The sequence below is a fragment of the Carcharhinus amblyrhynchos genome, chromosome 4 (genome assembly GCF_965287045.1).
Source record: "Carcharhinus amblyrhynchos chromosome 4, sCarAmb.v2.hapA, whole genome shotgun sequence".
Classification (NCBI taxonomy): Eukaryota; Metazoa; Chordata; class Chondrichthyes; order Carcharhiniformes; family Carcharhinidae; genus Carcharhinus; species Carcharhinus amblyrhynchos.
Genome location: NC_137327.1, coordinates 74,944,241 through 74,969,337, shown reverse-complemented (window position 1 = coordinate 74,969,337; position 25,097 = coordinate 74,944,241). Strand labels below are relative to the sequence as shown.

General features: G+C 45.0%; 1 protein-coding gene across 2 annotated transcripts in view; it reads left to right on the top strand.

Annotated features, from left to right (window-relative positions):
• The first annotated feature begins 1,111 nt into the window (after positions 1-1,111).
• The window catches only part of LOC145342122 (U2 snRNP-associated SURP motif-containing protein-like), a 68,459-nt gene continuing 44,473 nt past the window's right edge, over positions 1,112-25,097 (top strand). The window contains exons 1-10 of one of the 2 annotated variants that reach the window (XM_080187362.1): positions 1,112-1,237; positions 14,282-14,342; positions 15,938-16,018; positions 16,842-16,956; positions 18,027-18,151; positions 22,188-22,255; positions 22,386-22,507; positions 22,796-22,875; positions 22,988-23,153; positions 24,838-25,046. In XM_080187362.1, coding sequence (XP_080043488.1) covers positions 15,941-16,018; positions 16,842-16,956; positions 18,027-18,151; positions 22,188-22,255; positions 22,386-22,507; positions 22,796-22,875; positions 22,988-23,153; positions 24,838-25,046 — 963 coding nt within the window. In that variant the 5' untranslated portion in view covers positions 1,112-1,237; positions 14,282-14,342; positions 15,938-15,940. Of the gene's footprint in view, positions 1,238-14,281; positions 14,343-15,934; positions 16,019-16,841; positions 16,957-18,026; positions 18,152-22,187; positions 22,256-22,385; positions 22,508-22,795; positions 22,876-22,987; positions 23,154-24,837; positions 25,047-25,097 lie in introns of both variants that reach the window. The other variant, XM_080187361.1, reaches the window with a different exon arrangement.

The following is a 25,097-nucleotide window of genomic DNA, read 5'->3' as shown; positions in this document are numbered from 1 at the left end:
GCTGCTCTGAGATTGCTGGACATGAATCTTGCCTGTGAAGTTGTTTGGCTTCACAGTGCTGAATGATCCATTAACTCTAACGTGGTCAGTTTGGCTATTACATTACTTGGCCTGGGGTTGCTCTGACTGACCTGGAACAATTGAAATTAATTTGTACCATTGATTTGCATTTGGTCTCCCTAAGTGCTGTTGTATCTTAGATTAAAATATGTATCAAATTATTTCAGAATTTCATCAAATTTATCTGATCATTTGTTTATTCCTTGTCTTGCAATATCGACTAGCACACCTACTGAATAAAGTAGTTTATTTACTAATACAGCTTCTGTCTTTCCATCAAATCTTGAAGCTATCATGTATCTTAATTTATTCAGCGATGTGTTTGGTCTGGTAATGTTGTCCATGGTTGCTTTAAAGCACTAAAATGCTGAGCAGGTTTTAAAGATAATGCTGCTGAAACTGTTTTTTCAGAGTCTCCCCACATTGGTCATGTTTTGGCTGGCTCCAATGGTGAAGTTAGTCCCAACCTCTTTGCTTTTTGCAGTAATTTGTTAAATAAACAATTTTGGGACATCCCTGTGATGTCGGAGGATTTTCGGGTATTTTACAGTGGCTTTCTACTTTGGCTGAAGTTTTTAAATCTTTGGCTTTGTTTTCTTCTTGCAACAGATTTGGCCACCTTGGGGTATCAGTGCCAATTCTGAACCGAGATGGATTGCGGAAATTTCAGAAACGGAACGCTCTACCTTTTATACGACTGTGAAGCTAGGCTTCGATCATGTGTCTTTTTACATCACACTGTGGGCAGTACTGTTTCCCTGTCGCACATCAACCCTTGCAATGCCAGGTACCCTTATACTACAATACCAACCACTATTGCCAACAGCGATCAAGTCAGTGAACCAAGAATGGATCGCAATGCAAGGATATCACACCCATCCCCAAATAGGATTTCTCAAAGTGTGACACTTAGATCTTTCATCGCACTGTGAATGAATGTGCTCAGGAACATTTACATCCATCCATCCATCCAACAACACACAAGACACGGTCTGAATTGCAATTAGGTTTCAGACTAGGAGAGCAGCAGAACGGCCGCGCATGTGCGCTGGCGGCGGCCGGGGCGCAGGCGCAGTGAGAGGCCGGCGCGAGCTTGCTGGCTTGGCTCGGGCGGGAGCGGCGCGGACAGCGGCATCGAGCCCGAAGATTTCAGAGCGGCTTCCCGGAGAGTGAGAGGGTGAGGCCTGTGTGTTTGTTTGTCTGTATGAGATGGGTGCTGAACGGCCAGGCATAGCGCGGTAGTCGCTCAGGCCTGGAATCGGGCCTAGGGCCCTTTCTGACGGAGGGAAACTGGACGGGGACTCAACGGCAACCAGAGTGTCTAGGCCGGGCCGCGTCTGCTGGAAGAGCCGAGGCCCCAAATCTCAGCACCGGGTGCGCGAGGTGTGATCGGAGCCGGTGGGTGGGTGTGAGGGGAGGGGGGGCGTGAGGGGAGGGGAGGGGAGGGGAGGGGGGGCGTGAGGGGAGGGGGGGGCGTGAGGGGAGGGGAAGGGCGGGGGTCGTGAGGGGAGGGGGGCGCGAGGGGGTGTTCGGGAGAGGAGGGGGAGCGAGGGGGGGTCGTGAGGGGAGGGGTCGTGAGGAGAGGGGGGGCGAGTGGGGGGTCGTGGGGGGGGCGAGTGGGGGGTCGTGAGGGGAGGGGGGGCGAGTGGGGGGTCGTGAGGGGAGGGGGGGGCGAGTGGGGGGTCGTGAGGGGAGGGGGGGGCGAGTGGGGGGTCGTGAGGGGAGGGGGGGGCGAGTGGGGGGTCGTGAGGGGAGGGGGGGCGAGTGGGGGGTCGTGAGGGGAGGGGGGGCGAGTGGGGGGTCGTGAGGGGAGGGGGGGGCGAGTGGGGGGTCGTGAGGGGAGGGGGGGCGAGTGGGGGGTCGTGAGGGGAGGGGGGGCGAGTGGGGGGTCGTGAGGGGAGGGGGGGCGAGTGGGGGGTCGTGAGGGGAGGGGGGGGGCGAGTGGGGGGTCGTGAGGGGAGGGGTGGTCGCGAGGGGGGGCCGCGAGGTGGGGGGGGTCGAGGGGGGGTGGGGGGGCTCGCCGGGGGGGGGTTCATGAGGGAGGGGGTTCACGAGGGGGGGGGGTCGCGGGGGGGATGGGGGGGCTCGCCGAGGGGGGGGGGTTTGCGAGGGGTGGGGGGGCCAAGGGGGGGGTTTGCGAGGGATGGGGGGTGTTCGCGGGGGGGGTTCGCGAGGGGGGTGAGGGGGCCGAGGGGGGGTTCACGAGGGGTGAGGGGGCCGAGGGGGGGGGGTTCGCGAGGGGTGAGGGGGCCGAGGGGGGGGGTTCGCGAGGGGTGAGGGGGCCGGGGGGGGGTTCGCGAGGGGTGAGGGGGCCGAGGGGGGGGTTCGCGAGGGGTGAGGGGGCCGAGGGGGGGGTTCGCGAGGGGTGAGGGGGCCGAGGGGGTGGGGGGGCCGAGGGGGGGGTTCGCGAGGGGTGAGGGGGCCGAGGGGGTGGGGGGGGCTGAGGGGGGGGTTCGCGAGGGGTGAGGGGGCCGAGGGGGGGGGGTTCGCGAGGGGTGAGGGGGCCGAGGGGGTGGGGGGGCTGAGGGGAGGGGGGGTTCGCGAGAGGGTGGGGCCGAGGGGGGGTTCGCGAGAGGAGGGGGGGCGAGGGGGGGTTCGCGAGAGGAGGGGGGGCGAGGGGGGTTCGCGAGAGGAGGGGGGTTCGCGAGAGGAGGGGGGGCGAGGGGGGTTCGCGAGAGGAGGGGGGGTTCGCGAGGGGAGGGGGGGCGAGGGGGGGTTCGCGAGGGGAGGGGGGGCGAGGGGGGGTTCGCGAGGGGAGGGGGGGCGAGGGGGGGTTCGCGAGGGGAGGGGGGGTTCGCGAGCGGAGGGGGGCGAGGGGGGGTTCGCGAGGGGAGGGGGGGCGAGGGGGGGTTCGCGAGGGGAAGGGGGTTCGTGAGGGGAAGGGGAGGGGGGTTCGTGAGGGGAAGGGGAGGGGGGTTGTGAGGGGAGGGGGGCGAGGGGGGGTCTTGAGGGGAGGGGGAGGGGGGCGAGGGGGGGTCTTGAGGGGAGGGGGAGGGGGGCGAGGGGGGGTCTTGAGGGGAGGGGGAGGGGGGCGAGGGGGGGTCTTGAGGGGAGGGGGAGGGGGGCGAGGGGGGGTCTTGAGGGGAGGGGGGCGAGGCGAGGGGGGGTCGTGAGGGGAGGGGGATGCACGAGGGGAGGGGGCGCGGGGGGGTGAGGGGAGTGGGGCGCGTGAGGGGAGGGGGGAGGGGTGGCATGAGGGGAGGGGTGGAAGAAGGGGGATGTGTAGATTTTTTTGCCGTGGAGATGCTGGCGTTGGACTGGGGTAGGCACAATAAGGAGTCTCAACACCAGGTTGAAATCCATCAGGTTTATTTGGTAGCACAAGCTTTTGGAATGCTGCTTCTTCATCAGGTGACTACACTGATCTGATGAAGGAGCAACACTCTGAAAGCTTGTGCTACTAAATAAACCTGCTGGACTTCAACCTGGTATTGTGCGACTTCTTACTGTGGACCAGAAATGGGGATTGTTGGGGGGAAAGTGGAGTTAATGACGGAGATCAACCGTGATTTTATTGAATGGTGGAGCAGGCTTGAACCACTTGACCCAAGCCTATTTCTTATGTTAAGGAAAGAGTTAGACTGACCTTGTTTCACAAGCTCTAAGTATCAGGAATCAGAAAATGATATAGCACAGAAAGTGGCCATTTGCCCATTGTGTCTGTGATGACTCTGATAAAGCTATGCAATTCATCCCTCTCCCTGTAACCCTACAAATTTTCTCACTTCAAATATTGATCAGTTATTATTGTTATCAGTTATTATTGTCTCTATTCTTTCAGGCAGTGCATTCCAGATTGTAACCTGCTCCATTAATAATTTATTCTTATCGTCTCTGGTTCTTTTGCCAATTCCTTAAGCTAGTGTCCTCTGGTTACTGGTCCTTCTGCCACTGAAAAGTGTAGTCTTTATCTAATCTCATCAAACCAATTCATAATTTTAAAATCTTCCTCAAACTTTTTGAAGACAAACAGTCCAAACTTCTCTGTTTCTCCATGTAACTGAAGTCTTTTATCTCTTGTACCTTTCTAGTCATCTGAAATCTATCTTATGACTTGGCATCCTTGCTAAAATATGGTGCCCAGAATTGTACACTGCTCGGGCCTGACCAGTGACTTATAACGGCTCAGTACAGCAATCTTGCTATTGTACAAAGCCAAGGATCCCATATTCCTTTTTAACAACCTTCAATATGTAAGCCCATACATTTTTCTGTTCCAAAACCAAAATTTAAATTGTACCATTTTGATACTTAGCACTCATCTTCCCATCAGAATCTTACCACTTCACACTATGATGTGTTAGAAGTTTTTCTACTCTGTTTACAGTGCAAGTCCTCCTTAAGGGTGTTACTGCTCTCTTTATCGTTTACGATGAGTTTTGTCATCTGGAAATATTGAAATTATGTAACCAAATCTGTGTCTTTACTATGTATCAGAGAATGGAGTAATACCAACACTGAGTCCTGCAAGACATTATTTTGCCGTCCAGTCTAAAAAAACGGCTGCTTCTCTTTGTGTCAGTTAGCCAATTTCATGTCTATACAGCCACTGCCCCTTTAATCCCTTGGTGGTCAATTTTGCTAACAAGACATTTCATACTTTTAACAAAAAAGTTTGTTTGTACAACATTAACCTACTTCCCTCCAACTCTGTCTGTTGGAGGGAAATTTACCAAATAACTCAATCAGACACAGGAATTAGTAAGGTTTAGTTTTTCACCACATAATACATAGCGTTAGAATGTTCTGTACAGCTCAGTAGCATGCCTGGTTAGTTTAGTTCCTGTGCTATCTGGTTTGGGCTTGATTATTATGCCCTTCATGATCGATCAGTTTTTTAGTACTCACTGTTGAGCTTCATGCATGAATAGTGACCACAGGTGTGCGACAAAGGGCATGTGATTACTGAACTAGAAAGATCTAATACAGTATGGCATTTGACTCTAAAAATAAATCTTATATCTGTAGCATTTATTTACTTACAGTGTATGTTGCAAAGATTGTTTTAGCATTAAACTGCAGTTCCTGTAAAGCTGACCCAGTTTGTTGTCTAGAAATGCTAGGTTGAACCTGTCAAATGATATGACTTGCTAGCACATATACAAAACTGAAAAACTGACACAGATCAGCAATAAACTACATTGAAAATAATGATCTGGAGGTGGGGCGGGCTGTTAACACGCAAATAAGTGCGGCGTGCAGGAATGGGACGGCAGTAGTTATGGGAGATTTCAATCTGCATATTGATTGGTCGACCCATGTTGGACGAGGTGGGCTCGAGGAGGAGTTCTTGGAATGCTGCCGGGATAATTTCCTTGAACAGTGTGTGTTGGAGCCAACGAGGGAGCAAGCTATCTTGGATCTGGTGCTATGTAATGAGGCGGGTAGAATTAGGGACCTTGCGGTGAAGGATCCTCTTGGAGAGAGTGATCATTGTATGGTGGAATTTCTGGTGCAGATGGAGGAGGAGAAAGTGGGTTCCCGGACACGCGTCCTTTGTTTGAATAGAGGGGAGTATGGTAGGATGAGAGAAGAATTGGCGAATGTGGACTGGGGGAGTGCGTTGGAAGGTAGGTCTGCTGAGGAGCAGTGGAGGATCTTTAAGGAGATCTTTCTTGGTGCTCAGCAGAAATTTATTCCGATGGTTAAAAAGGACAGTAGGAAGAGAGGTAATAAGCCGTGGATAACGAAGGAGGTGAAGGAAAGTGTTAAATTAAAAGCGGAGGAATTTAGAGTAGCTAAGAGCAGTGGGCGAGAAGAGGATTGGGAAAGGTTTAAATGTCAACAAAGATTGACAAAGAAGTTGATAAAGGAGGGTAGGAGAAGCTATGAGGCTGGGCTAGCACTTAATATAAAAAAGGATAGCAAGAGTTTTTATAAATATATAAAAAGGAAGAGGCTGGCTAGGGTGAACGTTGGTCCTTTAGAGGATGAGAAAGGGGAGCTAGTGGTAGGGGATGGGGATATGGCTAAGGTCTTGAATAACTTTTTTGTTTCTGTCTTCACGGAGGAGGACGTGAATAATTTGCCGGGTGTTAGCGATGGAAAGGTGGTAGGACTGGAGGGTCTTAATGACATTACTGTTACTAGAGAGGTGGTGCTCGACAGACTGGAGGGGCTGATTGTGGACAAGTCCCCAGGACCGGATTGAATGCATCCGAGGGTTCTGAAAGAAATGGCGGAGGTTATAGTGGATGCCTTGGTGGTTATTTTCCAGACGTCGCTGGATTCCGGGGAAGTGCCGGAAGATTGGAAAACGGCTAATGTTACGCCGTTGTTTAAGAAGGGTGCCAGGCAAAAGGCGGGGAATTATAGGCCGGTTAGTTTAACGTCTGTGGTAGGTAAAATGTTAGAATCCGTCATTAAGGAGGAAATTGTGAGGCATCTTGAAGGGAATTGCTTGATAGGGCGGACGCAACACGGTTTCATTAAAGGGAAGTCGTGTCTGACAAATTTACTGGAGTTCTATGAGGATGTGTCTAGGGCAGTGGATAGAGGAGAGCCGGTGGATGTGGTCTTTCTGGATTTTCAGAAGGCGTTTGACAAGGTACCTCACAAGAGGTTATTGCAGAAGGTCGGGGACATGGAGTTGGGGGTAGGGTGTTAGCGTGGATAGAGGATTGGTTGTCAAATAGGAGGCAGAGAGTGGGGGTCAATGGGTGCTATTCGGATTGGCGGTTGGTGACTAGTGGGGTGCCCCAGGGGTCGGTGCTGGGGCCTCAGCTATTTACCATTTATATAGATGATCTGGAGGAGGGAACCGAGTGCAGGGTGTCGAAATTTGCTGATGACACCAAGATTGGGGGAAAGGCAAATTGTGCGGAGGGTGTGGAGAGTCTGCAGAAGGATCTAGCTAGGCTGGGCGAATGGGCCAGGAAATGGCAAATGGAATTTAATGTTGGCAAGTGTGAGGTGGTCCACTTTGGTAGGAAGAATGGTAGGAAGGACTATTACTTACGTGGCGAAAAACTGCAGCAGGCGACGGTGCAGAGGGACCTCGGGGTCCTTGTGCATGAGTCGCAAAAACCCAGCTTGCAGGTGCAGCAGGTGGTCAGGAAGGCGAATGGGATGCTGGCCTTCATAGCGAGGGGGATTGAATATAAAAGTAGGGAGGTCTTGCTGCAGCTGTATAGGGCATTGGTGAGGCCGCAGCTGGAGTACTGTGTGCAGTTTTGGGCGCCGCACCTGCGCAAGGATATTTTGGCCCTGGAGGGAGTGCAGAGGAGGTTTACTAGGCTGATACCGGAGTTGAGGGGATTGAGCTATGAGGAGAGGCTGAATAAACTAGGCTTGTACTCGTTAGAGTTTAGAAGAATGAGGGGAGATCTCATTGAGACGTATAAGATGATGAATGGGATGGATAGGATAGAGGTGGAGAGACTCTTCCCGCTCAAAAAAGACAGTAGGACTAGGGGGCACAGCCTCAAGATAAAGGGGAGGCGGTTTAGAACAGAGTTGAGGAGGAACTTCTTCACTCAAAGGGTGGTGAATCTCTGGAATTCTCTGCCCGTTGAAGTGGTGGAGGCTGCCTCGCTAAATATTTTTAAGAAGCGGGTTGATGGGTTCTTGATAAGAGAGGGGATTAAGGGTTATGGGGAGAGGGCGGGAAAGTGGAACTGAGCCACAACAGATCAGCCATGATCTTATTGAATGGCGGGGCAGGCTCGAAGGGCTAGATGGCCTACTCCTGCTCCTATTTCTTATGTTCTTATGAAAAACGTCCCCTGTTACTTCCCATACAAAAAGGACATCAGGTCAAAGAAGACACCTGCCAAACAAGTGGGTTTGAGAAGGGATTAAAGGAGGTGAGGTTTTTGGGACCAAGAGTGCACGGCCTAGATGGTTAAGAGTATGAGTGGTCAATACTGGCCAAAGAGAAGGGAATACGCAAAAGACCCAAATTAGAAAAAGGAAGAGTTTGATACGTACAGTTCAAGGACTAGAGGAGAACTGCAGGTGGGGTGGTAAAACCATGAAGGAATTCAGACATTGGGTGAGATTGTTATGTCTGAGAAATTAGGGGTACCCTGATGCAAATGCAGATCAAGGTAGTAACAGACGAGTGTTGGCTGGTGCTAGATAACATACAGCCGCTAAAAATTTGGATCAATAAAAGCGAGGCCGACCAGGAGAGCAGTGGAATTCTAGGGTCTTGTGGTAACAGTGATATGGTTGAAGGTTTCAACAGGAGATCATTTAAATGAGGGCAGTGTTACAGAGATAGAAATAGGCTGCCTTTGTGATGGAGAGAATCTGGGGTTGGATGTTTTGGCTTGGGAGCAAATGGGATTGAGAATGAAAATGTTACGTGACATCTGTGCTCCTGGGAAGGAATATGCAAACATCCTCAAAGTGGATGATTGTCCTTAAATTTCAGTTAAGTGCAGTAGTTCCGGTCTGTTTGTTACCACATTTCAGCTATTAATATATTTTTCAAATTAGAATTATTGTTATGTTATTATTATTGTGGGTCTTAGCTTAGTTGGCCTTTGTTCAGATCGATACTTACTGCTGGAGGTAAGGCTGTTGGTGAACTAACTTTTATTCGCTTCGCCTGTATCTCTGTACTCTGTTATGTGATGTTAATCACTCTCGAGTTTCATTAACTCTATAAACTTTGTCTCTCTGTCTCTCCAAAGTGTGTGACTCGATTAAGTGCATTATTTACATTAACTTACCCATAATCCTGACCTCCCGGCCCCAAGGCTCTCTGTTCATCAATTGTGGTTGTTTCACCAATCTCCTCAACCTTGCTGTCAGCTTCTTTGGAGGATGTATACGATTCAAGTTCTTCATTATTTCTTTTGAAGAGTGGTATGTGAATCATCAGAGACTATTCAGGTCATATTCCTGATCATCTAGATAACTCCACTCCATTGAAGATCATAGTTTTGTAGATACAATGAGAAAAAGGGGCACCTGTATTTTCAGTCACTACAAGGTAAGACCACATGTGTAGGCTGGGATTCTCCCAGCCTTTTGCACTGCTCGAGCAGCACAGCAGGCCGAAAGGCATCAGCAGGAACTCATGACTGGCCTCTGACTGATTGAGTCTCCAAAGCCTTTCTTTTTGTAGGCAAGTAGCTGATTATGCCCCCACACCCCACCCCCCACCAGCGGGATTTACGATTGCTCTTCACCAACAGGGACCAGGCGTGATCATTCTGCAGTTGTGGACAGAAGCCGTTGAGGCCCTGTTGGATGTGCCAGCCTAGCACACTGGCACTGCCCATCAGGCACACTGGCACTGCCCATCAGGCACACTAAGAGGGTGGAACCAAAGGAGCTGGGGCATACTGGGGGGAGATTGGTAGTGGTGGAGGTGAGACTCGCTGCAACTCTGCAGTGGGATTGGTGGGGGAGAGAGGGAGCAATTAGGGCTGCAAATGGTTATGGCTGGGGTTGGCTGTGGGGGGGCAGAAAGCTTGCCATGGTGGGGGGGGAGATTGGGGCTGTCCGGGGTGTCCGGTAAGCGATCGGGGGAGGGGTATGTCGGGAAGGCTGGTGAACAGTGGGGGTGGGCAGCGATCCAGAAGGCCTGGTAAGATATTGGAGGGCCTGCGATTGGGAGGCCTGTGATTGAGGGGGTGGGGGGAGGTGGAGGTGGTTGCCGTTGAAAGATTGGCACATGGCCAATAGCCTGCTCAGCTGATTCTGGCCTCTCCTCCCAGTCCTTCCCGCTTACCACTGTGAATCTCTCTGAGGCATTCAGTGATGCACAGAATATCAGATTTGTTCAGGTAATTACTCCCAAAAACTGGGTAAGTAATTCTCCCATTTTCCCCCTCTTTGTGCACTTAGTTTTTTTGGAAGAGAATCCTGGCTGAAGAGTTCTTTTCCATAACATCGCTTTCGCAAATTTGGTCACAATGAATGTGTGACAGTGCACCTGCTGTAGATAGTTATTTTCCTTGGACATACTCAATTGTAGTATCAAATCTCATTGAGTAAAATCCCTGGACACTTGGAATCTAAATGCTAGTTCTTAAGCATTTAATAATATAAGGAAGAGGCTGGCTAGGGTGAATGTTGGACCCTTAGAGGATGAGAGGGGGGACTTAGTGGTAGGGGATGGGGAAATGGCTGAGGCCTTGAATAACTTTTTTGTTTCGGTCTTCACGGAGGAGGACGTGAATAATTTGCTGGGTGTTAGCGATGGAAAGATGGTAGGAGTAGAGGGTCTGAATGACATTATTGTTACTAGAGAGGCAGTGCTTGACAGACTGGAGGGACTGATTGTGGACAAGTCCCCAGGACCGGATGGAATGCATCCAAGGGTTCTGAAAGAAATGGTGGAGGTGATTATTTTCCAAACGTCGCTGGATTCCGGGGAAGTGCCGGAAGATTGGAAAACGGCTAATGTTACGCCGTTGTTTAAGAAGGGTGGCAGGCAAAAGGCAGGGAATTATAGGCCGGTTAGTTTAACGTCTGTTGTAGGTAAAATGTTAGAATCCGTGATCAAGGAGAAAATAGCGAGGCATCTTGAGGAGAATTGTTTGATAGAGCAGACGCAGCACGGTTTCGTTAAGGGGAAGTCGTGTCTGACGAATTTATTGGAGTTCTATGAGGATGTGTCTAGGGCGGTGGATAGAGGAGAGCCGGTGGATGTGGTGTTTCTTCATTTTCAGAAGGCGTTTGACAAGGTGCCTCACAAAAGGTTATTCCACAAAGTCGGGGGCATGGAGTTGGGGGTAGGGTGTTAGCGTGGATAGAGGATTGGCTGTCAAATAGGAGGCAGAGAGTGGGGGTCAATGGGTGCTATTCGGATTGGCGGTTGGTGACTAGTGGAGTGCCCCAGGGGTCGGTGCTGGGGCCTCAGCTATTTACCATTTATATAGATGATCTGGAGGAGGGAACCGAGTGTATGGTGTCGAAATTTGCTGATGACACCAAGATTGGTGGAACGGCAAACTGTGTGGAGAGTCTGCAGAAGGATCTAGACAGGCTGGGCGAATGGGCCAGGAACTGGCAAATGGAATTTAATGTTGGCAAATGTGAGGTTGTCCACTTTGGTAGGAATAATGTTAGGAAGGACTTACTTACATGGCAAAAAATTGCAGCAGGCGGCGGTGCAGAGGGACCTTGGGGTCCTTGTGCATGAGTCGCAAAAACCCAGCCTACAGCTGCAGCATGTGGTCAGGAAGGCAAATGGGATGGATGCTGGCCTTCATAGCGAGGGGGATTGAATGTAAAAGTAGGGAGGTCTTGCTGCAGCTGTAAAGGGCACTGGTGAGGCCGCAGCTGGAGTACTGTGTGCAGTTTTGGTCGCCGCACTTACGCAAGGATACTTTGGCCTTGGAGGGAGTGCAGAGGAGGTTTACTAGGTTGATACCGGAGTTGAGGGGGTTGAGCTATGAGGAGAGGCTGGATAAACTAGGCTTGTACTCGTTAGAGTTTAGAAGAATGAGGGGAGATCTCATTGAGACATATAAGATGATGAATGGGATGGATAGGATAGAGGTGGAGAGGCTCTTCCCGCTCAGAAAGGACAGTAGGACTAGAGGGCACAGCCTCAAGATAAAGGGGGGGCGGTTTAGAACGGAGTTGAGGAGGAACTTCTTCACTCAAAGGGTGGTGAACCTCTGGAATTCTCTGCCCGTTGAAGTGGTGGAGGCTGCCTCGCTAAATATTTTTAAGACGTAGATTGATAGGTTTTTGTTACGCAAGGGGATTAAGGGTTATGGGGAGAGGGCAGGAATGTGGAACTGAGCCACGACAGATCAGCCATGATCTTATTGAATGGCGGGGCAGGCTCGAGGGGCTAGATGGCCTACTCCTGCTCCTATTTCTTATGTTCTTATAACCAATGGCTTGTGGCCCATCTCAGTGGTAAACTTTAGGCCCTGATCTCCTTAGATCGTGGAGTTGTATAGTAATTGGCCAGACATAGTCTTGCTTTAGCTACTTCTGAGTCTGAAAGAACTGAAACTCTTGCTCCAGTGTCTAATTTGAAATTTGTTTTATATGCATTGAGCATAATGTCTGCGCTCACGTAATTCCCATTGTATTCTGTAATTTTTCCCAAGAATCTTCCTGCTTGACCATTTAGGTCATCTATATTGCTGATTGTGTCCTTAAGAAGTTTTGAAATGGTTTTGTAACCCTGCAACACCAATTCTGTCACTTCTTGGCTTAATCCATTTAGCTTGATCTTTTTAACTGTTAAAAATATTTTGGTAAGGGTAAGAGTACTTCCATTATTTTACTTTTCTCTAGTCTTTCCATGAGTTCTGTTGCTGTTTTGCTTACTGCTTTTTTAGTAATTGGGCTGTTTACTCGGTGCTTTTTCTGTTGCCTTTACTGTTGTCACTAGCTAATCATTGATGATTGTTGTGAATTTTAGCTTATGTCATCCTTGATTAGGATTGATAGAAACAGCTGGAGGTAAAGCTGTTGGTAAACTTTAATTGCACTAATTATTCTTCTAACTATTTACAGGATTAGGCTTGGAACATCAAACTATTTCTCAGCACACACTGTTACCATGTAATCTTGCGTCTGTCTAGTTATATTAACCCTTAATTGTCCCTATTTAAAATGCAGTTCCACTTCATTTTAAAAAGTGACAAACTATTGATGTAAGTTACTAATGTTAAGTGGTACTAAAAGTTCAACAGATCAGGCAATATATGCAGTGGCTTTCAAATCTGCACAAACTCAGACTGTTGCTTGGGTAGCGCCAGCTATTGTTAACCAGAAACTAACAGTGACAGGGTGACATTTGCTGAAAAATAATAACTGCATAAATGCACATGTTATTAATTGCAAATGGTACAGCAAATTCAGGGGAAGCAGAGTTACAGTAAGTTGCAAATCTCTGGAACTCCTGATTGATTTATTCTGTTTGCTTCACACAAACAGCATTTTGTTCTGAACTTTACCATTATTTTAAAGAATTTCCTATTTGCACATCAATTGCTTGTGAAAGTTGCTGCAGAAAGTTATGTTCAGAAGTTTTATAGTGCAATAGCTTTTCAATGACATGACAGTGACCTCCCTGGCCCAAAAAAATGAAAAATTTGAGCTGCAGAGTATCATTCCTTCAGGTTGTAAATTGTTGGTGATTTTAAATTGTTAAACGTTTACTGATGATTGCAGAAAATGTTCACTACCATCTGCAAATTCTCAGATACTGAAGCAATTCATGTCCATTTGCGGCAAGACCTGGACAATATTCAGGCTTGGGTAAGTGGCAAATAACATTTGCACCAGAAAAGTGCAATCCAGTGAGCACCCCCATCCACGCAAATCTAACCATCTCCCGTTGACTTCAATGGCATGGTCGTTGCAGAATCCTGATAATCAACATCCTGAAGGGTTACCATTGACCCGATGCTGAATTGGACTAGACATATAAGTACTGAGGCAAAAGAGCAGGTGAGAGGCTGGGAATTCAGTGGTCAGTAACTCCATCCAGGATAAAGCAGTTTGCTTGACTGGCACTCCATCCAACACCTTAAACATTAATTCCCTCCACTTTTAGTGAAGTGGCAGAATATCTCCAAGGCTTCTTTGACAGCACCTTCCCAACCTGTAACCCCTTCCCAACCTGTAACCCCTTCCCATCTAGCAGGACAAGGGCAGAAGATGCATGGGAATACCACTACCTGCATATCCCTCTCTAAGCTGCACATCATCCTAACCTGGAAATGTATCATGGTTTCTTCACTGCTACTGGGTCAAAGTCCTGGAACTCTCTAACAGCACAGGGTGTAGCAGATGCAGTGCAGCAGTTCCCCAGCACCTTTTTAAGGGCATTTAGAGTTGGACAACAAATGCTGGCCTTGTCGATGTCCACATTTCCATGAAAAAAATACAGAAGTACTTTTTGAAGTGCAGTCAATATTGCTTAGTGAACGTGGCAGCTAATTTGTGCACAGTAAAATCCCATAAATGGTAAGCTAGAGTAATTGTCATTACAGCACAGAAGGATGAATGATTGAGGCCAGAGGTAATCCATTGGTTGTGGTAAGAAAACTTGTCCTTCACCAGTGCCACAGGATCTTAGATCAAACTCAAACAAGTCACTTGAACAATGCGGAGCCTTCATTCAACATCTAAAAGACAGTGACAACAATTTAACATACCTTGCTACTGTTGATTTTAAAAAATATGTAACCGATGTCAATATGGCAATTTATTGGTTTGTGCCCATAAAAGTTTGAGCAACAAAAGTGGACAAATGCACTGATTTTGGTCTTCTGTTACTTTTATTCAATAGATTGTGTATTTTGAGGGTCCTCCCTGATGAAGTAATTGCTTATCTTTAGAACACTGCCAAGGTAAGGAACTCATTGTATTTTGATATGCAAAGCATTTGAAGATTCTTCAAATTAATTTTTGTAATTTATTGTTAGCTTATTTTAAGCTTAAAATATGAGGAGTTCACCAGACTCCAAAACCCAGGTATGTTCAGGAAAATTAACAAAGGTTTTACTTTGAACATTGCTGAAATGAAAGAAGCATCATCTTTGGCCAAACTTATTTGTGCAGTTCAAGAGCAGAATTTTTATGGAACGCCCCATTGTGTTTTTTTTGTTCTTTCATCACTGGCAATTCAGCATTTTTATTGCTCATCCTTAATTGCCCTCGTGAAGATATGGATCAAGAGCTCCTATATGCTGTATGTTTACATTTTAATCTAAAAGTATCTGTTTTTGTTGTCTCCAAAGACCTGCTCATTTCCATGCAGGTGCAATTGTAAAAGCTATTGGTAATTATGCCTAGCGTTACAATTGCAAACGTGGCCTTTTGTTAGCAATCCTTTGATATGCAGTCTGGGTTGGCCTTTGATTACCTCATTCTTTAGAGGACCACCAGTGTACCTGTATTATTGCATTGCTATTATTGCAGCCTAGCTAGCTAGGAATGAAAGGCTGAAGATTGCAGTATCTCTGACTTTGGATGGATCTGAGTATCTGATCTGCCGACGATTTGGACCTCTGTAGAGGATGGGGCTTAAATCGCCAGCAAGCTTGCTTTGCCAGTTGAGGGTGCTTTTGGCCATTTATAGACCTCTATGATTGCACATTCTCAGTGGCAATCAGCAGAGACCAGAGGTCTGACAGACGTCTCCTGTCCTGAATTTTAGTAAGAAAGCACTAGAATTTATTTCTCAAATTTGGGAAGATTGTTTTTTGTTTACCTGTTAACTAACCAGAAAACAAATTTGAAAATGTATACTAATCTGTTTGTTTTTCTTTTAATAATCAATAAAAGTACATTTAAATAAATAAATTGTAAATCTGTTCCTTTGGAACCTTTTTCTTGTAAGTTGTATTCCACAGGCATCCATTTTGGTCTTTGAGAGAAAGTATGGCCATGCCAGCGATCAGCCTTGAAGTTTATACGGTCACAGCTTTTGTGCCAAGTACAAGTATAAATGTGGAGGAACAAGTAGTAATGATTAACATGACATATTACTTATAAATTCTGTGTACCTAGACTTTTGAGACCATTCAGCTCATCATGCCTGTACTATTCACAAAATGAATAATTCATGAGCTGCCTATCAGGACTGCAGACTGAACTTCCTTAATTGCAATTATATGGTCTTGCACATTCAAAAAACATTAATCTGAATTTTGTTGATTTTAATATGGTTAAAAAGTTGCACTGGAAGTTTTTATTTTGCCATCTTTCAGCCTCTTCTACAACCCTCTTCCCTGCAAGCTTGATGCCCTAATAGTGAGGGCAACTGTAATAGTTTGGGTATAATAATAGTGCTATTTTGCAGCCTCTGTTTTAGCTGTGTCTAAGTATGACCTCAGCAGAAATTGAATTGGAGCACCTGATGATCTACCAGGTTTAGCTTTTTGCTAGCCTGGAGTTAAACCAGGTGTGAACCTGGTTAAATTGTGCTTTCATTCATCAGCAGAAAATGGCAGAAAACAAACTGAAGAGCTTTGCTTCAAAAAGGACCTTAAGCAAAAAAGGGCAAGAGGAACTGCGAAAGAAGGTTTGTGTTTTTGTTTCCATTTTATAATGTTTGTGTATTCTGTCTGTCTAATGGGAATTATGGTGCATTTGAATCTAATGTGCTAGAACATCTAGTAGCTATGTGCATACAAGGTTGCTTTTTGAATTAATATTACAATAACTAATGATGTGTATTTTAGTTTTTAGAAAAATTGTCAAGTTCAAATTTATAGGTTATGGAAATAAGGGGCATAGATTAAATTTAATATTGAGGAATGCAAATATGAGCTAAAGTATGATTCATGTAAATGATGACATCACACAAAAGCTTGCTTTTGATAGTTTTCAAAGTATTATTTTCATAATCTGCCAAAGGTGTTGCGCTTGATAAAGTTCTGGATGTTTTAACTGTAGAAGCAATATTTAATATTTTTTAATGGAAAACAAGTTTGATCAAGTGAAATCTTTGGTGTGCGCCCTTGTAATTCAAAGAGCAATTGAAATATATTGTCTGAAACCTCAAATGGAAAGAAAAGCTTCAGCACCAGTAAAGTACTTTATGGAACAGGTCTAAGTTGCAGAAACTCAAATTTGCATAAAGAACAGAATTTGTGAAGTGAAATTGAGTGCCATTGAAATGCATTTGCTTCAAACGTATCACTTTATGGAGCAATGCAAAGGAATGGTTGTTTATCTCTCAGCAGTAATTATCTTCAGTTCCACAAATTAGTTAGGGCAATATTTAAGCAGGGTAGCTTTAATTATGAGTTCCAGTTAGAAAACCGTTTCCCTTACTGATGTATTTCTTACTTTGAGTGGTGAAAATAATTAATAGTTGCAAAAATGTAAACCTTTTTTAACAGGAAGAGGAACTAAAGGCAGCTGAAATCTATGAAGAGTTTTTGGCCTCCTTTGACTCGGGTGGTACAGGCAATGTTAAAACCTTTGTAAGAGGTGGCATCGTAAATGCAGCTAAAGGTAACTGTTTAAATTGTACTTCATGTTGGTTGTGCCAAAGTGTAATTGTAGTTCTTTTGTTTAAAAGTGTAACTACATATATGAATATTTATAGAGTGAGCGAGACACAGGGTGGAATTGTACAGGTGAGACGGGAATTCCCGCCTGAGATCACCGGAGATTTCCATTGTCGGACACTGTGCTGATTCCATGCCGGGTGAGGTGGTAGAATTCTGGCATAGTCAAGACTTTGAAGATGCTTGATATATTCTATTTACCTTTGTCTTTTTAACTTTAATAATAAATTGAGTTTTATCTGTATTTCAGCATGATAACTGAACCTTATGTCTGGTTACGAGCATTTCAGCAACAGTAAAGAAACATGTACTGATTGGTATGGTTTCTAGTGACTGAAGTAATGTACTATACTTCTTTATAAGAATTATATTTATTTTCATTCCACAATGCCTTTTTGCTTTGGTTTTGCCAGTCATAAAAATATTTTATATTTGCACATCTCTTCATGTGATATCACAGTAAATAGCTGACTTAATTTCAGTAATAATTCATTGAGAAATTGATTATTTCCAGCCAGAAATAGACCACCTATACATTTCTTAAGTTATAGAAGAACTTGTACGCTTTTGGCTGCCTTCTAGCAAAGTTTTCTTCTAGAAGTTGGCAGTCAGTTTAACAAGACTCTTAAGTGTGCATGTTCCAAGCCATTTTTCCCAGATGAGGGAGTTGTGTGCCAAGACTTGGTCCAGGTGCTCCAGTCTAAAGGCACATCCCAGGTTTAGTGGTATCTTCAAGATAACTGTAGCATTGGACCTGAGCATCACTAGGAATTTGGTTATTAAACCTAAAGTCAGGATGCATTTGTGGAGCGAGGAAGAGTTAATATTTCAGATCAGTGACTTTTCATCAGATGTTAACTCTATTTCTCTCCCCACAGATGCTGCCTGACCTGCAGAGCACTTCCAGCATTCTCTTTTTATGTCAGATTTCCAGCATCAGCAATATTTTGCTTTTGAGTATTACATTTCTTTGGTGATTCTTCTTTGTTTGGGTTCATTTTTCAAATTTTTCAGATGAGAAAGAAAGAGACGAAAGAAAGACTAAACTATATAAACCTAAAGCTAGATTTGGTGAAATGAAAACATCACGGCAAGAAGCACCTTCTACACCACCTGCACCTTCTGAAGTGAAGAAACCTGTACGTAAGGCTATATAATGATTTATATTTACCCTCTTGAAGTGGGCTATTGTCAATTACATGATGGTCCTTGACAGAACTATAATCAGTCAAAGATTGACTCACCAGACTGAAGGAAAATATGTTTGGAGAAGTGGCTAAAACTTAATTAAATTGGTGACTTTTAAGAAGAAAGGCCGAGGATCATAGGGAGGGAATTCCAGAGGTTGGAGGTTATTTTGATGAAGGCGCAGCATCCATTAGTGAGATGAAGGGAGCAGTGGATGCACATAGGCCAATGTAGGCAAGACAGATTGTTCTCTGAGGATTGTAGGGCTGGAGAAGGTTGGAGAGATTGGGTGCAGAGAGTCTGTTATGGGCTTTGAACATATTTTACGTGAAATAGGGGCCAATGCAAGTTAATGATCATAGGACTGTGGGTGACTGAAACTTGGTTTATAGCCCCAAGTTTAGACATGCCCAAGTTTATGGAAGAATAGTCAGGCCTGAAGATAACAAAAATGTGGATGAATGTCTCAATAGGGTAAACAGATACAGGCTGAGACAGGCCATTTATGGAGACTGAATGGTCTTTGTGGTGTAGAGGATATATTTAAAAGCTTGATATACATCAAAAAAGATAACGAGGTTGTGAAATCTAGTTCAACTTGAGAGATTGGTCAGGAAAGCAGATGGGATCACGGACAAGGAAATTAACTTTTTACGGGGTAAGGGATGGGGGTGGTTGGGGTGATTGAAAATGATAATGTCAATTTTTCCAGCATTTGAACAGAAGGACCAGAGGGTGACTTTGAGGAAACAACCAGTTAAGTGGCCTCACCTTGGAGTCCCATTAAAATTAGAAGGCAGATGTCTGAAGCTGGACAGCTTATTGGATGTCCTCCAACTCTCAAATTGGCAGCCCCACAAGGAGAGCTGGGTGCTGCTAATGCAGTTTGGAGAGAGAGGAGGGTGGAGGCAGCCTCTGAAGGAATTTTTAATTACTTTTTTAACAATAAAAAAGGCTAGGGCTACAGTGGTCATCATGGATAGGTAACCTTTCTACTGGACAGCATCAATTGCAGCCACAAACCTACTGGAATTTTTTGAGGACATAACTAGCAAAATAGATAAGGGTAAATGAATTTTCAGAGAGCTTTTGATAAATTCTCACAAGATTAGTGTGTGATTGGGCATAATACATTGGCATGGATTGAGAATTGGTTAGCAGTCAGGAAACAGTAGAGATTAATTGGTCTTTTTCAGTGTGGCAGATGGTGACTAGTGGGGTCCTGTAAGGATTGTTACTTGGACCCCAGCTGGCCACAATATACATCAATGATTTGGATATGGGAACTAAATGTAACATTTCTTAGTTTCCTGACAACACAAAGTTTAGTAAGAATGTGAATGGTCAGGATGATAAAATGATTCAAGTTGTTTTGTAGAAGTTGTGAGTAGGCAAATACATTACAGATGCAGTTTAACGTGAATAAATGTGAAGGTATCCACCTCAGTTGGAAAAACACAATGGCAGAGTATTATTCATATAGAACAGAACTGAATAGGCGGTAGATTGAAAAATATTGATGCATGAAAGGACCTGAGTGTCTTTGTACACAGTCATTGAAAGCAAGCATGCAGGTGCAGCAAACAGTGAAAAGAGCAGATGGTATGTTGGCCTTCATTATAATTGAGGATGTGTTACAGCAGTGTAGAGGGCTTTGTTGAGACCACACCTGGAATATTGTGTACAGTTTTGGTCACCTTGTCTAAGAAATATATGGTTGCCATGGAGGGAATGCAGCGCAGATTCACTAGACCGATTCCTGAGGTGGCAAGATTGTCGCACATGGAGAGATTGGGCTGATTGGGCCAGTATCAGGGAGGCAATGGGCTAATGGCATTATTTTTTGACTACTAATCGCTACACTGTTAATTCAGAAACTCGACTAATGTTCTGGGGGCCCAGGTTTGAATCCCGCCAAGGCAGATGGTGGAATTTGAAATCAGTACAAGTATTTCTGGAATTAAGAATCTACTGATGACTGTGAAACCATTGTCGATTGTCAGAAAAACCCATCTGATTCATTAATGTCCTTCAGGGAAGGAAATCTACCATCCTTACCTGGTCTGGCCTACATGTGACTCCAGAGCCTCAAATTCCCCCGGGCAACCGGGAGTGGGTAATAAATGCTGGCCAGCCAGCGATGCCCATGTCCCACAAATGAATTTTAAAAATGTACTTGCTAGAATTTAGAAGGAGAGGGGCGTCACATTGCAATATGTAATTTTCTGATGAGGCTGGGTGCAGGGATGTTGTTTCCTTTGGCTGGTGGGTTCTAGAACAAATCATGATTTCATGATATGGGGTAGGCCATTTAAGAGTGAGATGAAGAGACATGTCTGCACTCAAAGGGTGGTGAACCTGTGGAATTCTCAACCACAGGCTGTGGAAGCCAAGAAGGTAATAGATTTCTAGACTTTAAAGGTGTCAAAGAGTATGGGCAGAGGGTGGGAGCATGGCATTGAAATAGAAAGAAGTCCAACAGATTTATTTGGAATAGTGAGCTTTCAGAGTGAATGATTCCAAATAAACCTGTTGGACTTTATCCTGGTGTTGTGAGACTTCTTACTGTGCCTACCCCAATCCAATGCTGGCATCTCCACCTCATTGAAATAGATCAGTCATGATCATATTGAATTGCATTGCAGGCTGGAGGGCTGAACGTCCTTTTCCTTTTTTTTGTTTCTAAACTGTTCCTGTGTAAGAAATCAATATTGCCATATTCTTCTAATGGTTTTTTGGTTGATATCTTTATGTTGATGTTTTTTTAACATTGATGCTTCTCAGTCAGCATTCAAGGCCAAACATAGGTTCCATTTCTCATGTTGTTTATGGGTTGATTTGCTGAGAGATCCATTGTTGACGTCAGCATAAAGTTTTATGGGAAATTTTGGAGTTGGAGTAGAGGAGTATTATTAAGGTGGGAAGTTACATGAAGTTTTAACCATTTCCTATAAAGTAACAAAAAGATTTTGCACCTTTTTCAAACAGAAGTAGAAAGGAAAAAACTGTTGCAAGCATTTCCTTCTCATCAGACTTTCAACCAACTTATTTGAGAACAACGAATGACCAAAATAGTATGGAGAAAACGCTGCATATTTTTAAGCAAGAGGCTAAGCTTCCATCAATGTATAACTATGAGGGTGATTCTTCCATCTGGGAGAATCTTGTGGTGGGGATTTGCGCAAGGGTTCCTGTTGCGATAGCGTCTTCCAGTGCCGGATTTCCGGTGGCATCTGCTCCGCGCCAGATAATTCCAGCTAATTTAAATGAGGTTAGCAGGCCCGGGACTGAAGTCTCTGGGTCTGCTAGCTTCTTGCACCTCGCCATTGGAGTGTTTCACTCTAGTGGGGATCACACTAGCTCCCCACTTTTGGGGAACCAGTGGTCTGACCCCACTGGAGTGAAGTGGTGGCAATCGGAGCCCCCGGGGGTCGGGTGGCAGGAGGGGTGGTGCCTCTGAGCATGGGCACCCTGGCAATGCCTGCCTGTGCCCCTGTCACTGCCCAAGGAGCAAAATGCCAATCCCCAAGAGGCACTTTCGCACTGCCCACTGGGAGTGGGGCAGTGCCGGGGGGGGGGGGGGGGGGGGGCGCTATTGGGGTGGAGCCTAGTAGTGGGATCTGATGTTGGATGATTGGTGGGGGTGGGGGGGGGTCTTGCTGTTACTCTGCATTGGGATCGATCGGGGAAGGAGGGAGGCCAGCTATTGAGGGGGGTGGGTCAGCCTTCTAGAGGATTCAAGGCTGCAGGGAGAGGGTTGGGACTGCAGTGGAGAGGGTCCTGGAGATTGTGGTGGGCGGGGAGGGAGGTTTGGGGCTGGGGCTAGATCTGGGAATGGTTTGGGGGAGACAGTGAGCAGGCTGTGGAGGTGAGTGGGGGGGATTTAAAGTGCTTCTGGCAGAAAAAAACTTTGCAGGATCGTTTTGTGTGTTTTGGCATAGTTCTGTATAGGGTAAATAACCTTTTTCCTCTCCTCATGAAAAATAGGCTGTCAAAAAAGTAAAAGATGAAAAAAAGAAGAGTAATTTGGAAATATTCAAAGAGGAGCTCAAACAGTAAGTGTGTTATGAAGTGCATATTATAGATCATGGTTTCTTAAATGGATATAGCAATGGTTTCTTATAGGAATAGAATTTGAATGCTTATTATATATTATTTAGGATGGTCTTTTTAATATTCCTATAGGATTCAGGAAGAGCGTGAAGAGAGACATAAAAATAAAAAAAAGATTAAAGAAGGAAATTTAAGACCAAGTAGATTTGAACCCATGCCTGCCGAACTGGAACAGCAGATGAACAGACGTGTCTGTGAGCATTCATTTCACCATTTTGAGTCGCAGTAAACAGTTAGAGATGCACATTGAATTGGAAGGCAGAGTGATTGGTTTGATCCTTTGCTGATTTGTGCAGTTTAAATTCTGAGCATCAAAAAGCTTTTGCTGTCTTGTTTAGCATGTGCCATGTATTTGAAGTAATGCCTAGTTAACATGAAGGATATTAGATGTGAAATGTACTTAAATTAAGATTACACTTATTTAATTACTGCAAAAATACAAATTTCTGATGGGGAAATCATTATTTTTACATTGTACCTAGTGCTTGATGATACTCCAGGATCGTATGATTCAGGGGATCCTCATACTACAAACTTGTATGTTGGAAACATAAACCCACAGGTATCTTCACGTTTTTGTTTTAACTTGTCACATTTTACCATTCTTGATATTTGAGGCATCTTACATTTTTAATGAGACAGTTTATCAGTAACAGGTTTTTCTGTACTTTTAGATGGACGAAGAGATGCTTTGCAAGGAATTTGGCAAATTTGGCCCTTTGGCGAGTGTAAAAATCATGTGGCCTAGAACAGAAGAAGAGCGAGCTAGACTCCGAAACTGTGGTTTTGTTGCCTTTATGAATAGAAAACATGCAGATAAAGCCCTTAAATCCCTCAATGGTAAGTACAGCAAAGTAGAAATGCCTTTATACTGGGTTAGATTGTAGGATGTGATATTCATGCATCTTAACTGATGCTGGGTGATATTGGCCATGTCTTGCAAACCTGCCATTAAATTCAAGGCTGTATTATGATGTGCAGTAGTTGACAGAAACATAGTTTAATTTAAATGCAAACAAAGGTTTTTCTGTTTGGCTGGTGTTAGCTTAGTTTCAAGCTTCAGAGAAAGAACTTCTTTTAAATTTCATGAGTTACAGTAAATATATTATGGCCTAGAAATTGCTGAAACACAGTATCTTGTGCTGATGGTGTGGGTTGGATTTTTTTCCCTCATCTTTCTGGTCTTGTCTTTGCAATTGGGAATTGATGACACTGGCAGATCATCAGCTGTCATGACCAATGGGCCAAGTGATTGATTTCCTTAACCAATTTAGTGGAGGGGAACAAAAAGAATGAGGAACAACAGAGGAAATAGGGTGAATTGGATGCATAAAAATAGCAGTGGAAGGAAAGATTCTTAGAATCGCTACGGTGCAGAAGAGGCCATTTTGCCCATTGAGTCTGCACCAACCCTCTGACAGAGTGTCTTACCCAGGCCCTATCCAATGGCTAATCCATTTAACCTATACATCTTGGGACATTATGGGGCAATTTAACATGGCCAATCCATCTAATTTAATCTATTGGATTAAGACTGGAAAAGAAGAGACAATAGGGATAAGTAAGGCAAAAAAGATCCGGAAACAATTTATTACCTACAAAGTTGAGACTTTAAGGTCTCAATTCTTTTTGGGCCTCCAAGATTGAATTTCACCTCAAGGCCATAAATCATGTCATTAATTGGGCCCTCACAAAAAAAAAACCCCAGTCATCTGCAATTCTCTCATATTTATGGCAGAAAGTCCAACAATTTCTTGTCACTCATGGGGAGGTTGACCATGTGTTCCTGATTTTGCAAGACTAATGATGGAGTGTAGCAAATTACCCACTAGTTTGAGGTGATTCAAAACTCATGACACTTTCTTGCTGCAACTCACTCAACTTTTTCCACTAGAGTGGCACAGTGGTTAGTACTGCTGCGTCACAATGGAGGGTTCTGGATTCAATTCTGGCCTTGGGTGACAGTGTGGAGTTTGCACATTCTCCCCATGTCTGTGTGGGTTTCCTCTGGGTGCTTCAGTTTCCTCCCACAGTCTAAAGATGTGTAGATTAGATGGATTAGCCATGGAAAATGTGTGGGGTTATGAGGATAGGATTGTATGATTCTTTTATGATTCTAATAATGGAGACATCATAAACTTGCTATTATTTTTCCAGCAGTTCCTGAGCCTTTAGTTAGAGGTGGAGACTTAGGGCAGGATTTTACGACCTCGTTCGGGCAAGATCGTAAAATCCCGCCCGAGATCAAAGAAGATTTCTGTTCTGCGAGCCTCATCTGCCCTGATTCTGGGGCAGATGAGGCTATAAGATTCTAGCCTTAGTGTTTATGCTTATGGTGTTTTAAAAAATAAATAAAAACTAATAAATTGCAAAAACTATTTGGATGTATATTTTTTCATTTTGTGTTTTGAGCATTTATGGTACTTTTTCTGTTATGTGTTTTAAACTAATTTGTTGGCTATACTTAAAAGGTCTACTAAATTATCTGATGTGCTAAAGATCTGATGTGGTATCATGTTTACAGGGAAATTTATAATGGGTTATGAAATGAAGTTGGGTTGGGGTAAGGCAGTGCCCACCCCTCCGTACCCCATATACATTCCACCAGCTATGATGGAATTGACTCTTCCCCCTCCTCCATCTGGTTTACCTTTTAATGCACAGCCTAGAGGAAGGCTGAGAAACCCTGATATGCCACTGCCACCATCGAAATCCAAGGAGGAATTTGAGAAGGTAAAAAAAGTGAATGATTTCTGTGCATGCCAGAATCAAAAATTAAATGTG